Source organism: Stenella coeruleoalba (genome assembly GCF_951394435.1).
Source record: "Stenella coeruleoalba genome assembly, chromosome: 14".
Lineage (NCBI taxonomy): Eukaryota > Metazoa > Chordata > Mammalia > Artiodactyla > Delphinidae > Stenella > Stenella coeruleoalba.
The window spans coordinates 77,909,080-77,925,307 of NC_137160.1; the positions used below are offsets into that span (position 1 = coordinate 77,909,080).

At 48.5% G+C, this 16,228-nt stretch overlaps 1 protein-coding gene across 4 annotated transcripts in view; it reads right to left on the reverse strand.

Moving 5' to 3' along the window:
• Positions 1 to 5,695: 5,695 nt before the first annotated feature.
• The window catches only part of FBXO21 (F-box protein 21), a 35,036-nt gene continuing 24,503 nt past the window's right edge, over positions 5,696 to 16,228 (reverse strand). Inside the window, exons 10-13 of one of the 4 annotated variants that reach the window (XM_079942311.1) lie at positions 14,483 to 14,673; positions 13,030 to 13,187; positions 6,638 to 6,727; positions 5,696 to 6,083 (exon numbers count right to left, since the gene is read on the reverse strand). In XM_079942311.1, coding sequence (XP_079798437.1) covers positions 5,896 to 6,083; positions 6,638 to 6,727; positions 13,030 to 13,187; positions 14,483 to 14,673 — 627 coding nt within the window. In that variant the 3' untranslated portion in view covers positions 5,696 to 5,895. Of the gene's footprint in view, positions 6,084 to 6,637; positions 6,728 to 13,029; positions 13,188 to 14,482; positions 14,695 to 16,228 lie in introns of all 4 variants that reach the window. The other 3 variants (XM_079942310.1, XM_079942312.1, XM_079942313.1) reach the window with 3 other exon arrangements.

A 16,228-nucleotide genomic window follows, 5' to 3' on the forward strand; every position in this document is an offset into this window, starting at 1 on the left:
AACTGGTTCTCCCCTCCGCATTTTTCTTTATTCTGTACAACTTCTTTTCCTAAGTTCAGGAAACAACCTGCTTTAGCTCCTTCTACTCCCCAGAAGACACTGACATCACTGTCCCCAGTTTTTGTTTTGTTTGTTTTTTGCACAGCGAAACAGGAAATGGCGCTTCCTATGGAAAAATCAGCCCACTTTGAACTTAAAAACCAAACCAAAAAAAAACCCCCAAAACGAAACAACCACCCCTGCAAGAACTGCTGTGACAAACCCTAAACTCTACGGTGTCAGCTTAGCAGGCGGGTGGCTAGGAGGTTGAAGGGTGTCTGGGGTTATACTTGGTTAAATTGCTGCTTATGATTTGCAAGGTGGCGCCTCGGGCACTGTAGCGAGTCTAGAAGCTGTCAAAGATACAGAATACAGGGTACCGGCTGCTCTTTGCAGCAGCTGATAACAAGATACCTGAGACAGGGACGCTCAGGCAAAAACGTGCTGGTTTAGAACTAAAACAGCAGAGTCAGAAATGCCAGGCTTCCTAAGTTGGGAAAGGCACTGCTTCTGGACACCACAGCAAGAGACAAGGATGGAAATAGTTTGAGCAACGAAGGCCCCTTAGACACTTGCCCGTTCAACAGCGAGACTTGGCTTTGACTAATAGCAGAGTCAGGCGGCCGCCACTAGGTCAGGAAGGGACACGCACCGGGCAGAGAAGCTAGGAAATAAAGTGGACTTGGGAGTTCCGGAAAAGAACTCTGGGTATGATTACCTGTGCAGGTAGTAGCCTGCTAAGTTTTTGAGGGAATTGTTGCCAGAGGGATCAGAAGCTTGAAAAATGAAACAAAGTCTTGGATTGGCGCTGTGAAAGCTACACAGCTTGCAGGGAGGGTGCACCCGCAGCACCCACTTGTGAGGAGGCCAGAACGGGCCCTAGAGGGCCGGATGGGGGGCGAGGAGCAGTGGACAAGGGAGTCCCTCCCACAGAGCACACTCAACCTCCCCCATGCCCCACAGGGAGGCGGCTTCACGACGCCCACCTGCCCCGCAGTATTTCATCAGCCAGCGCCCAGGGCCTACTGTGTGTCTCATTCTTTTTCCAAGTGGGAGTTTTCATTGCATTTCCCTGCCTCACCAGTGAGTGGGAACTGGGAGGGGGATTATGGACTGATGGGGAGGACGGCCCAGCTGGGCAGGAAGTGGGTGAGAGGCACAGACGAGGCGGGGACCCCAAACCTTTCACTTTCCCCACCTGGCACACAGGAGGCCACCGCCCAGCCTCCTCTGGAGTTAGGGTGCGAGCCGGTGACTTCAGTTCCGGCTACTGAGGCAGAAGTACCTACGGGTGCGGCTCACCCCTGTGAGGTCTCCACGCCCCCCCGACCCGCCAAGGCTATCTGTTGCGGGGAGAACCGGTTGCGGTGGCAGCGTGGCCTGCAGGGACCCCCGCTGCTGGTGGTCGTGCTGTGGCAGGAGCCAGCAAGACGTTTCTGGACTGAGCTGCCCACAGCCTGGTGCCTGGAAGCCCCGCCAGCCTGACTTCAGACGCTGGCTCCTTGGGAGGGAGCGTGCCCTGCAGGAGAAAGGCACACCGCCTGACCCCCTCTGCCCCCTCTCCTCCACCCTGGCCTCCCTGGAGGAAGGTGAGGGGAAGTGGGGAGCGCTGCCCCCAGCCCCAGAGCCCTCCACACACGTCCCTCCACGCTCCCGCCCTCCTGCTGCACAGCAGGTGGCCCACGGTGCTCTGGGAAGCCACACCCGCTGGGCCTGGGTCTCCAGGTGACTGCATGAGGGCCGCCCGCCAGCCCACTCCCCTGCCCTGTGTTACGTGAACAAGAAAATTCTTCTGTGTTCAAGACATCATACATTTTCGGGTCTATTTATTACAGAACTAACATTACCCTAATACAATCATTGCTAAATGGCCGTAATACATTTCTTCTGTAATTGCACATAAGTTTTAGTCACCAAAGGAATGTTCTTTTCTCCCAAGACTCTACAAATTTTCAGAACTGAAACGCGAGAAGTTAAGGTTGCAGCCAGGCGAAGGGTAAAGACACTTGCGAGGTAGTTGCTGAGGTTGTCGGCAGTCTGGGTGCGGGGAGCTGGGGCTCAGAGGTCAGGTCCCTGGGTTCACAGCCAGGCTCCCCACCTGCGAGCAGTCCGCTCGGGGAACTAGGCGGGCCCACACCTCAGCAGGGGTCAGCGGACTGCAGCCCACGGGCCAGCCGGCCCCATCCAGCCTGTGGACTGTTTCTTCACAGCCCTCTAGCTAAGAATGTTTTTTACATTTTTCAAACCGAAGAAGAATACGTGACAGAGACCTTACACGGCCTGCAAACACATTCACCGCCCGGCCCGCGTCTTGCAGGGTTGCCGTGAGGATTATAAGCAGTTGAGGCTGGTGCCTGGCTTAAAGTGAGCACGCAACGCAAGGTAATACCTGCAGTACAGCTGTTAATGTCTCCAAAACCAGACTGTCACAGAGCCAAATTCTGCATTCCTTCTAGGTGAACAGTCTCTCCTTCCCTCCAAAAATCAAACAAAAACCATGAAGAGCTACAGCTTGATTATTATGGCCACAAGACGCTTTAGCATGAAAAGGCTGCTGGCAATCCAACTTCACTCCCTTGGAACGTGAACGAAGGGAAAGACATGTCCCCCCCTTTACAGCAAAGGGGCCTGGTGGTAGCGGATGAGAGTCCAGGACATGAAAGCGTGACTCGGTTTAATACCTTAAGAAAGACTCAGACGTTTTAAACGTAGAACGAGACTTTAAGTGGATATTAGAAAATGTAAAACTGATTGAGCAAGAGTATTGATGCTGGTTTTTGAAATAACATGACTTTGCAATGTAAACGCACTTCTGACGGAGAGCTATTACGAGGCTCGGACAGAGACACCACGAAGCCAGCCTTTCAAAATCCGATTAGATGGATCATGTTTTCAAATGAGACGCTTCGCAAGACTGGTCTGCTGGTGACGCGGACTAGGTTTGGGCATAACTGACGTCTCGCTGAGACTGTTTCCCAAAGCAGCTCTGCAAACCCTGGGCCTCGGGGATGCTGTGCACATGCAGGTGTGCTGGGGGAGGAAAGTTCTAGGGCCTTAGAAGTTGGGAAGACACCACTACACTCCCCTCCTGGAAAGTCACAAAGTACAACAGCATGTGAAAGGCTCTGAGAAACACCGCAGTGCACGAAACTGGTGACGGCTCAGCTGTGACCATCCCTTTCCGTGTCGTGTGTGACAGCACACGTGTGACAGCGCCGGGGAGCGGCGCTCAGCGGGACGCTGTGGAAAACGCCGCGTGCGTGCAGCTATCGGGTCAGCATTAACGACACACCAACTCTCACTGCAACTCTCACTTTACAACACGTAACTCGACATAATCAAAAGGCTGCAATCTTTGCGTTACAACCGGACACTCTCAAGATGACTAGCCAGCTCGAAAAATTAACGTTTGGCAGGGAAATCATAATATAAAGGTGCTCTGTCCGCTCACTGATGTAAAGAGAAATTCAGTAGAGCCAATTTTTGCATATTTCAATCAGAATGAGAACTGAGAGAGATTCTGCTGTTGTCACGGCTGGGCTTTCTGTTCTGGAACGAAACCCGGCAGGCCATTTGTGTGGTTTCTCTGGATAAGTTCCATTTATTAATCATTGTACAAAAAATTCTTGGCATTCATTTGAAGAGAAAAGAAGTTACTATATCCAAATATTTAATATTTCAACATTGTGAAAGTTCTACTTTTATAACAGGGGTTTTTAAAGTGGAGATAACGTTTCGAAAAATTTTAAAAAGAAACTTATGATTTATTAGAGTACAGGATCCAAAACACATTTTTAGAAAAATATAAAGTGCCCAAAGACCAACTCACACAGGTGACACAGGCTTCCTGGAGCCAAATGAAGCATTCATGAAGAAACACTTTTAGAAACAGTCTAGATACATATTTACAGGGGGTCAGTAAAGGTAAAACCGTCTTTCTTGGCTTCGATGTTACTCTAAGAAAAAAGGAAATCAAACCAGAAAACCAACAATTGTAACTCTCAGCATGCGCCACGGATTCTTAGTAATGCAGCTCATTAATATTAATGCCACAGCATCTAACTTTCACCTTTAAATGAGAGTAGTGTAAACCCCCCAGCCTCAGACGGGCCGGGTGTTGTGAGTGGTCACAATTTCAAATGCAAGTCCAGATCATCTGACTTTGGATTGGACAGATGAGGAACACGGGTCCTGGACCGGAGCTGATGGGGGCTGGCTAGCCAAATCCCCATCTCTTTCCCATAACTGCTCAATAGCTGTCACTTGCTAGTAAGTGGTCTCAGGTGGCTTCCCCAAACCTTGGTCAACCCAGGGTTTCCAAAGGGTAAACGAGAGGCAGTCATCAAACATGGTGTGACAATACTGCATGCAAATGGTCAGACAGGCAGCGAGGCGTGGCTGGATCACAGCCCCCGAAAGTCTCATTCACTAGAGCAACTGGAATCTTTTAAACTTAGAGTAAAGTAACTAGGTCCTAACTCCAGAAGTTAGCTGCTACTGGTTAACTACAAGGTCAGCCCGCTGGAGAAGGGACAGGTCGAGAACGGTGGGAGTCCGGAGCCGAGTTAAGACTCGGTACCTTCACGCTCAGGTACCACGAACATGGAAAGGACAGGTGCCAGCAGAGCCTGGCTATGCAGCCGGACTCCCCAGCGGCTTGAGCACAGACTTCCTCCCGGTGCTTTCACAGCAATGGTAACTCGAGAACACGGGCCACACTCACGTCTCCTTTCCCACAGGGCACACGCTCTTAAAATTGGAAATATTCCGTTTATTTCTACCCCGCCACATTCAAAAAGGTCCTGAAGTGATTCTAAGGAAGGACAGGGAGCACGAAAACTCCCCTTTCCTTTTTAATTTCTAAGTTTCATTATCTCTTCTTTTTTCTGGTTATAAAAGTGAAACCTCATTTTCAGGCCTTTGGAGACCACGGAGTACGGTTTCTAAAAGCAGACATTTTAACAGCAGATTGTACTTCCTACTACAAAGAAAACTCATCACTGATTTAAGATCTACTTACAATACTGGAGTAGATTTTTTAAAAAACCCCACTTATTTTAAAGGGAGGAAGAGCAGATGAATGTGGAAAACCCCATTCACAAAGGCTATTATTAATTATGCATTTTCTCAAAGAATTTTATGTAATAAAATAGAAAACTAATAATTCGTAGAGATATGAGCGTAAATCCAAGAGACGAATCCGGAAGGCAAAACTGTGTCATTCTCTCAATTCAAATAAAGAAAAGGATAAATGCCTGAAATCTGTTTCAAGAATTAGAAAAAAATAAATTCCAATGCTTCTGATTACCATTAGTTTGTTAACGACTCCAGAGCTAAGATGCTGCCAAGATCACCTAGAGCTTCAGCCCTGGATCGGCACTAAATTCAGGGTAAAAAGACAGATGATCCTGACTGAGGAGTGCACATATTCCACAGAGAAATCAGAGAGAAATGACTGCAAACGGACAACCCCATCTGTCCAGCAAATGAAACGTTCTGAGACGATGTAGACAGACACAATGGGAAGTGAAGAAAAAGAACGGTTATAAGAGTGTCGACTGTGAGACGTCATGAAGACAGCATGTCACGAACTGTCACCACAGGACAAGCATACAAGCCATGCCACTGAACACAGTGCCTTTCAATGAATCACTAGTGTAGGCGGAGAGCAACATTGTCTTTGCAGCTGGAGGAGAGCACACGTGATTTAAACTTAGTAGGAGGCAATCAGCACTACTTGTTAAGTGGCTTTCCCGGTGGTGTGAATCCAGAGGGATCCGTGGAGACATCTCCGTCCGGAATCCTGTTCTCTTGGAAAATAGCAGCAGCAGCAAAGGTACAATGTCCCCCTAGACTTTACTCCACATTCTCTTTCTTTGCACTGTAAATATTCTGCACCGTTTCATAGACAGACTCCAGATCCTCTGGGTACCGGATTTCTAGCTCTGCGTTCGGGATGTAGTGAGTGCCCGTGAACTCGGAGAAATAGCGTCCGACGTCAGGGTGTGAGATCTCCTGAGGCTCCACGTTGTACTCCAAGTTCTCTGTTGGCAGAGAGGCACACGGATATTCTCATTAAAGCTGATGTCTGCAGCATCTTTTATCCAGAGACCCTCCTATCACCCGTTCTGAGTGCATTTTTGAGGGGGGGGAAGAAAAGACAGACGTTTATAGAAGTCGGAGGAGGAAACAGGAAGAGGCGGCACGGCGAGGCCACTGGAGGATGGAGGGAGGGAGCTCGGGGTCCTCCTCCAGCTCCGCAAGGAACACAAGTGTTTTCCTTCTCTCAGAGCAAAACTCCAGCAGTCCCTCGGGGTCCGCACACTAGGGGCTCAGCAGGCTTCTCTGACCTGATCCGACACAAAGCCACACGTGTGGGCCGAGGGTGGCCTAGCCTGCTCGGTTCTTGCCAGCGGTGAAGCTGCTGAAGCCGCCTGAGCAGCGCTCGCACGTCTCTCCCTGTCGTCCTCCTCCTCCCAGTCTGCTACTGGGAACCGCCCTCCCACCACCCCAGCACCCTTCAGTGTTTCCAAGGGCGAGGACCCGGCTCACAGGGCTGGCTTGGGGTCCGAGAGGAGGAATGAAAAATGGCTCGTACCTCTAGACCCTACAGGGATATGGGCTGTGGCACCTCTATCATCTCTTAGGAAAACCACACTACCTCCCTTCCGTGTTCCCCGTTTTGCCACTAGAGAAAGCAATAGAAAATAAGACTCCTTTAAAACGGAATGAGAAAAAAAGGGGTGATAATACCTGGTATTATACCAGGTATTTTAAAGCCTGAAATCCTCTCAGATGGCCTCTCCCTCCCCAGGCTATTTGAAAAACGGCTCCTCCATGGGACCAAGGAAAGGACAGTGTCTCGTGGGCCCTTCCTCACTGGCCATAGAGCCCTGGTCCTAGATTGCGTGTGGCCCCCAGTCAGGAAAGGCCACCCCCACCCTCCATGTCCTGGACCAGAAAGGAGCTGCCCAGGCAGGCCTCCCCGCTCTGACTGTGTCCCAGATCCGTATGAACCGTACTTAGCGCCTATTGCCAAAATCAATTCAGGGAGTCTCTGCGCGAGCCTAGCTGATGGGCTAACTAACACCAACGGTGCAGCAGGTTATCGCTTCAACAGCTCGTTAAACATCCTGAAACGCTTGTTCAGGACCTTCAGTGCCCTCCACCCAGAGTACACAGGATGAACACAAGCGCCTTTCGGAAGCCTGCCTGTAACAGATGTTTGTCTTTCAAGAGAGGGGGAAAGACTTTGTAATCCAATCTGTAACTTTTTTACACGATGGGAGGATTTAAAGAACTTTTGTGCTTGTAGCTGTTTTAGGCTGTTTATTCAGACTACAATTGGGGATGTATCAGTTTGAGAAAACAACACCTTTATGGACATCACATACCAATCACGAGCAAAGATGAACGTTCAGACATTACCTCAGCATCGCTTAGGAGAGCAAAAAATGTAGCAACAATCTAAATGTCCAACTGCAGGTCACTGTGTAAATAAATGACGGCACATTAATTCAGCAAAATCCTAGACAGCCAGGAAAACGAGCAACCTGTTTTCAAGACGCGATGGGGGAAGTGGGAGGAAAAACACATTATCACTTATAAAAAGCCAGGAAGGCCACATACCTGCGTTGCTACGTGACATGCACATACAGCTACACATTTTACGTGAACTCCTTTAAGCTGGGCACGTACAGCGCGCCAGGCACCGCGGGACGTGCACAGCCTCCAGCTCACAAGGCTCCACGAAGAGCTCTGGTCACACGCCCTCTTGCGGCCGAGCTGACAGCAGCAGGAGTGAGGACCCTGCCCAAGGATTCAGCCGGGGCTCAAACCCAGACGGCCCAGTTCCAGGGCTAGGGAAGCAGCTGAAGAGAAGCGTCCCCGTGCACTGTCCCGCCAGCAGAGGTCAGGGAGGAGGGGCTGGGATAGACCAGAGGGGCGGGCCAAGGCTGCCTCAGAAGGCAGGCTGTGGGGACGGTGCTCTCTGAGCTCTGACCTCTCCCTACTGTTACCACCAGAGCTCTGGGGATGGTTTTACTTCCTTCCTTCCATTTATTTTCAACAAATGTTGAAAAACAAAAAAACCAGAAAGTTGGATGCTGTAAAATGCCACTGGCTGAGAAAATCCGCCGTCTTGCCCCCTCCCCCAGAGAGCGATGAGTCACGGGCATACCTGCCTTGGGGAGGCACAGGGGGACGCAACCATGGCCTGGGGCCTGAACCCGGCCAACTGCCTTCCCGTCGGCTGTTCTTGCCCCAGAGATGTTCGACGGAGGGCAAAGAACCTGGGATTACCCCCGAGAGATAAAAGTCTGTTTGGCCCTCATCCGGGGGCCATTCTGCTTCTGACAGGATGCTCGGCAACGTCTGAAGACATTTCTGGTTGTCATGACTGGGGGCTGCTGCCGGCATTGTGTGGGCAGGGGCCAGGGTGCCTCTAAATCAATGCACAGGACACCCCCCAACACACAGCTGTCTGAACCAAAATGTGCCCAGAGCCTGCTCTGAAGAAAGCCAGACACATGTTTCCGCATCACCTCTCTCCCTCTCTTTTTCTCTCTATGTATCCTTAAGCAGCAGCTTGGTGTCAGCTAATGCTTGGCACCTGAGTGTTGGTAGGAGGGCAGAAAGGTCACACTCAGGTCATGATCACGTGTCTGTAAGGACAGCACGACTGGGCAGCTGCTGCAGAGAATTCTGAACGTGGGTCCCAAACAAAGAGGCATGAAGAGTACGGAGAGAACGCTGGGGAAGCCAGGAAAGGGGTAGTGACAGTCTATGAGGGAGCTCACAGCCCCGCTCTTGGCTGTTAGCCAGGAACATGGACTGAATTCAGTGTTTATCTACCTGGACTCCCAGCAAAACAAGAAAAATGTACTCATAAAGGAAACTTTTTTAGGAAAAAATAAAACACTTTAGTTGACAACTAAGTATTATGAGGGGAAAATAATTCCCAATCCACTAAATAAGTTTAAAAAAATTTTGAAGAGGAATAAGAAATCTAAGTGATACAAAACTTAATAAAGAGCAAAATATTAAACAGGGACTACTTAAAAGTCCTGGAAAAATCTTGGAAAGAATTTGATTCCCCTAAAATTTTCAGAGAAATGTGTCTGCTTATTTTATCTAAAAATTTCAGCTACCCCAAAATACACGAATACATTCCTGTAGAAGTCTGGAAACAGTACCCATGAGTCCTCTGGGGGCACCTATCGGCCCCTCCCCAGAGGAAGCCACTATGACTGTGAGTTTTTCTAGTCCTTCTTTTATGAACATACACACAAGTAGCTAAATATAATTATATGCACTCAAAGAGAATCCTGTGCTGCCTTACGTGTGCTTATTCCTATCAAACATACCGTAAGCATTTACCTGCAACTGGTTTATTAGGTTGCAGCTTAGCTTCCCGAAGTTTGCATATACCCCCACTTAACAGACAAGTCCCATGAATGACACTGCTTTGCTGTCATAATGAAGGGACCACAGGCCCCCTGTGTCAGTGCGTCTCCAGTGGAGGAACCGAGGGGAGAAGTGCCAGGTCAGAGGAGAAAGAGCACTTGAGATTTTGACAATTTAAGAGGGAGCCAAACTGCCCTCTGAGACGGCTGAAAATTTACACTGCAACCCTGACGCGGGGAGTCCTCACACCCTTGCCAGCACGTGCAGACCGCCACAGACTGTGTGTGCGCGTGCTGGGGGGGAGGGGGGGATGGTGGAAACTTAGTTTGGAAGTGGAAGACCAATTATGGAGAAGGAAACTGACACTGGGTGAGGGCACGCCACGGCCCAAGTGTTCAACCAGGTGCTTTACCATCATACACGGAAGACATGTAAAAGCCAGGTTTTCACACCACAGCTGAATTCCTGACCTTCCACTATGGGCAGCTGGCTTAAATTCAGAGCATCTGTGACAGTCGTTTTCTTCAGTACTAAGAAGTACGCAGGGAAGTTGAGACAGGAGTTTCTGGTACCAAGAAAACATTAATACTAAAGCACGCCCCCTAGTGGGAACAAAAATTACAAACATGCAAGATGCTGTATAGCCCGTTCACATATTGAGGGAAAACTGAATTGTGCAGACTCAAAGTATTTGAGGATGGCATGCAGGTGTGTGGTTTATAATTCACTCTTCAACTCTCTGTGGAGAGCGAAAAAACAGAAAAGCATTCATCAATGGGCTCTGCCCAGATTACTAGGATCACTGGAGCCAGAGGCTGAAAATTTAGATCACGAAATAGTTTAAAAGCAAAATAACTTAATGCAAATATGTTAACCCAGAAATGTTCAAAAACATATTTAAATTAGTGCTTTTAAAATTTACCCTCTCCAGGTCGCTCACTGGCTAAATGTGGGCTAATTTGAGAATAAAATTGTTCCAAATGATTGTAACACATTGACTAAATAAAAAATCCAGGAATCTATGGGAGGCGAGGGGAAGGAGAGAGGGGGAGAGAGCGAGGGAGAGAGGAGGAGAGGAGAGAGAGGCGAGGGTGGGGGAGGAGAAAAGAGAGAGGAAGAGGGGGAAGGAGGGCAAAGCTCTTGTTTGCAGAACTCGAGGGAATACCCGCAGTAGAAAACCACCATTTTGCAATTCTCACATCATGATTTAGGCAAGAAGAGCCAATAGGTGCTAAGACAAACATAAGGATAAAGGTTACTGGGGAACAGGGTATACCCAGGATGCCCCAGTTTGACCCCATGGATTTCCTGTTAACTTCAGAGGGAAAACTGTCCCTTACAGCAAGTCACCATCTTAGCCAATGACCACACTCTGCCTCACTAACAGTGGGACACGGAACCCCACGGTCTCTGGACGAGATGCAACGTGACGCACACAGCACCTGAGAGTAAGCGCGCCAGCCAAAACCAGCAACCTGATCTAACCAAACCCGGGCCTAACTTCCAGTTTACAGACAATACACAGACAAAGAAACAGTAAGACAAACGCAGAACGTTAGACAATTTACAGGACAACCAGCCCGGACTCTTCAAAAAGTCAGTCTTGTGAAAAAGGGAAAAAAAGATGAGAAATGAGGAACGGTTCTTTACTAAAAGAAACTACAGAGACATAATAACTAAACACAGTGCCTGAATCTTGTCTGGATCATGATTTAAAAATGAATAAACACGAACCTATAAAGTTACTCTTGTGAGAATTGAGAAATTTGAATATTGATTGAATGTTAGATATTATGAAATCATTTTTATTTGTTGGGTGTAATGTTGTACCTGTGGTAATGCAGAGAAATGTCCTTATTCTTAGAAGATGTATGATTAAGTATTTAGGTCATGTTATCTGCGATATTCTTTCAAATCAATTTTAGAGTGTGAAACTGACAAGCAGATTTTTCTTTTTTTTTTTTTTAAACAAAGTCATTACAGTATTCTGACTGTAAACCTTACAGCTCATGTTGACCTAAGGTAAGATTAGGATGAATTCCTGAATCTTCTACGCAGACACTGGACAAGTTCAGAACACCTTAAAACCAAATACCCAGCTTCACCTACTCTAAGAAGCCCATTTTAAAGTTAATATAAATGTTTCTAGAAACCCAAATATCAGATACTCAAAGTCTTGATATCAACTCCACGTAACGGGCGATGAGTGTACAAGGTGAAGGTGTAGACACGGACCCCAGTGTTGACAACAAGACAATTTCCTCTGTGCTCGTGACTTGCCCTGTGACGCGCAGTGGGAAATGTTCACTGAATGATCAGTGGCGGGTGCAAACAGTCCGAGAATCACTCAGCAATTTCCAAATAACTTGATTTTTAAAATCTGTAGTATAATTTTTTTTTTATCTGACAAAGCTTTTTAAGTTAAATAAAATCCCTGTCAGTGCCTTCATCTGACGGGGGTGCACATCGCCCCCTCTGATAACTCCCCTTGTACTGACGGAGGTTAGGTGAGCTGTGGTCTCAATAAAGGGAATTTCTCTTGTATACGATCCTCTCCCAGCTTCTAATGAATTAACAATAATTAATATGAAACTTTTTCTAGGCTTTTCGGTACTTCTGAGATGTTTGTGCAGCCAACATTTCTGTTACTGGATTTACCAGAACACAATGTCAACTTAGGCCAAACGTGATGCTTCAGGTGACACGCACAAAGGGGCAGCGCGGTGGTCATGGGGGCTCTTTGCCAGGCCGCCTGGCCGCACGCTCCGGAAGTTAACATTTAAACATCTCCATGCGCTTCAGTTTCCCTGGGTATCAAATGCGCACGATGATGATGATGGTGATGGTAACTACAGTTCTCAAATGGAGCTAATGTACATTAGAAGGCTGCTGTCACAGAGCAGCACTATGTTAGCATTTTTATTAATAAAATGAACACTGTGAATGCCTTGACAGGCAGGCATGCGATAAATTCATCTCACTAAATGGAGGGACAAAGAAGAGGAGAGCCTGGGCGAGCACCTGTCAGGGCTGGCAGTGACCCCAAACACCTGCCAAGCACCTACCTGTTGTTGCCTCTCCCAGGTGCCCTCAGAGCCAGTGCTGTGAACTGCAGTTCCCACAGTGGCCACTGGGGGCGTCTCTGGGGGGAGCACAGCTAACCGGCTGCCAGTCTCAGCGCTCGGGTGGCTCCCCCAACAGTGCCAATCGGTGCCCTCCAGTTCAGACAGGCAGTATGAGCAGGGCACAAGCTGACCCTCCTTGCCTGCAGGAAGCCAATGGCAGTGCCTGGGAAGCAGGACTTTGACTGGCAGAGGCAATGACCAATCAAAACAGAGGTCGGCAACAGCCTGGAACAGGGTCCTGGCTGTGGTGGTGACTGAGGGGGAGACCCTGGGGTGGTGACTGGGTAACTCGTGGTATGGCCGCACCAATGCATACCCACCCACGTTTGGCTGAGTACCAGCTCTGATGAGGTTAACAGCCATGGGACACCTGTCAACTCTGAACAGACTGACAGCCTGTGCCTGCAGAATCTGAGTGCTCAAATGTGTGCTTCAAGTACAGACAGTACCAGCTACTTACCTTGGGCGGCATATCTACAGGACCCGTCCTCCACCAGCACATTATAGAAAGGCTGATGATGGCCGTGAGGCAGGCTGTGGACGTTCATGTTTCGAATCCACTCATGTCCCATCATGCAGGTGGGGTCCCAGCCATAGATGACACAGTTATAGCCATACCTAATTAACATAAGAGCAGTGGCAGATCAGCTCCCTGGGGCCCTGTCATGGCAGCTATGAAATATAGAGACAATGGCTTGGTTTCTCTGAAACTTACATTCTTAGAGATACACCTGCTTTTACTCCATGATAAATCAATTTTACTCCTGCCTCTCTTTATAAACCCCTCTGATTATCTATCTATCCATCCATCCATCCATCCATCCATCCATGGTAGGACAATTGAGGAAACACAAACTCTCACCAGATATTTGATGAGGTTAACGAACTGATGATTTTCTTAGATATGACAACAGAATGGTAAAGGTGTCTTTCTTAAAAAGTGAGCCCTTACCGTTCAGTGTTACCTACCGAAATAGCTACAGAGGAAAAGGACCTCTGGTATTTGCTCCAGGGAGGAGGGGGAGGGGGTGAAACAAACTGTATGATAACTGTTGAAGCTGGACATGGGAACATCACCTGGTTCGTAATACTCCTCTCTCTACTCCTACATATGCTTGAAATTTCCACAACAAAGTTAAAAAAAAAAAAAAGAATGTAATAAAAGAATGGAAAACACTAGCCAAAAACTGAGAAAAGATATTTGCAACTTATCTGCATATAGAGACTAATACACAGAATAAAGAAACTGCAAATCAGTAAGACTAACAACTCAAATGAAAAGCAAAATACCTGAAGAGGCACTTAATCAGAGGAACCTGAATGGCTAGTAAATGCAGGGAAAGAACCTCAATCTGGGTGGTAACCAGGGAAATGCAAATTAAAACCACAATGAAATGCCATTTGCCATTTACCACATAAGTGCATTTTTAAAGGTCTGGCACTAACACAAGTTGGCGAGGATCAAACCTCTCAGGTCCTGGCCTGCTGGTGGGATGTAAATAGGTAGGTACAGCTGCTCTGGAGGCAGTTTAATTTTGCCTCATCAATCGGCCGTGTCCAAACCCCAGGACCCAGCAAGTCCCTACCACCCTCACATCCAAGGAGAGCGAGACCACTGGAGAGAGTGAGGACGACGAAGAGAGAGGAAGAACGAGGCTGACAGGGCTTCCATCCCCCACGGAGAAGGGTCACTACACACAGTAGAAGAGCTCCCCGTCAGGAAAGCAAGTTGCTTCTTAAAAAACAAAAAGGTTAAAGATATGGTTCGGCCTTCGGTCCTCGCTGCGATGGGCCTCGGTCGCTGCCGCATCGGGTCAGGTCCCCTCCAGGTGCACCCCCGCTGCTCCGAGAAGCGGGGCTCACGGCGCTGTGTCCTCTGCAGCCGCGCCGGGGGCGGGCGCCGGGGCACTCACCTCTTATGCTTCATAATGAGCCCAATGGCATAGCAGACGTCTCTGTGCTTCTCGTGGGAGCGGAGCTTCACCTCCACGCCCACCTCCTCCTTCTTCCGCTCAATGTGCTCCAGCGTGTGCTGCACCAGATAGCCCACCGCCCCGTGCTGCCCGGGGTCTAGGGTTTGGATGTGCTGGAGGATGTCAAGCACCTTCAAGACAAGACAGAAAGACTAGGAGATAATATTTTCATTTAGGCCTTTTCTTTTTCCTGGCAAGGGATTTAGACCTATGTAACCTGAGGAAGGGCAGCGAGGCGAGGTGGGCTGACAGCCCGTTACTCCACAGGCTCTCACCCTGTCGGTGCTCTGTACGCCCAGAGTCACTTCACGTGCTGGGGACTGGCCCCGGCATCCAAATGGAGCCAGCGTGAGCGGGAGGAACTCTTTGGAAACACGGGGACCGGGGTCCGCACAGGATGGGGACGCGAGGGTCTGTCGGGCTAGGTGAACTCTAACAGCTTCCAACATTCTTGGTGAGTGGGGGGACTCAATTTCTTACATACGGACAGGAAACATTTTCAACCTGCCACTCATGAATTGAGAGGAAAGAGAAATGTGAAACTGCTTCAATCGAGGTCAAGAGGCTGAGTGACAGACTGGCCTCGGTGCTGCAGGAGAGGGGAAGGGGACACGGGGAGGGCACTGGAGTGATAGACGCAAATCAGCACAGTTCATTTATGATGCTATCTGTGAAGAATGAAGATGTGCGGGGCAGGGTTCTGAAATCCTACTGGTCGCTTCAGTGACTTTAACTCACAGTGGAATTCAGTTCACGTGGACAGGGGGAAACCCCGTCTCCCCGCAACTAATGTGACTAGCTGGCAGAGAAGCACTGCCTGACCCCAAGGCTCTGCTCTTTCTACTGCACCCAGTGCCTCTACGGAAAAACACAAGCTCGAGGAAGGCTAACACACATGAACAATGAGCAAGCCCCGCTCGCTCACAGCTCGGCCGAGGGTCTGTGACACGGGTCTCCTCCCACTTACGGATGCTGAGCAGACCGAGCAGCCGGACTCTAGCCACGGATCAGTCAAACTTGCTGTTTTTACCCTTGAATTAGTTTATTCACTTATCAAATAATGATTAGTAACTGCCCTATTTCCTGATACATTGTGAGCCTATAAAAGTGTCATGAAGACTACAGCTTTCTGCAATGTAACGTATTATTTTAAAAGCCAATCTTGTCTTCCAGAATGAGATTTGCAGGATCTCAATATTTGCTGAATACTTATTCTCTGCTGGTCACTGTGCCAAGCCTGTCACATTTTTTACTTCATTTAATCCTCCCAACTTGAAGGTCAGCAGTCCAATCACTGCCAATTTCAAGAGGAATCAGACGCAAACAGAGCCGCTCTCCAGGCCAACCTATATAACCACATCAGGACACTGGATTTACATCAACAGCATGATTCCTATTCAACCTAAACACATGAGACCTGCAACAAATTTTTATCCTCGACTTAAATCACTCAAATCTCCCCCTTGAAAGACTCGTACTAGCTGCAGCCGGAAAATCTGCTCATTCTGGACTTCACCCTTGACCCCCCCTCAGCAATAGAAGGCCTGCTCCTGTCTCAGCCTTACTCCACTCAAGCACAGTAGTGGTGGCAGGTATCTTCTTGCTTATTCGATTTTACCCTTTAACAGAAAACAATCAACTTATTCAAACAGTAGCACTATGCTTAGGAGCCCTTACCACCCTATT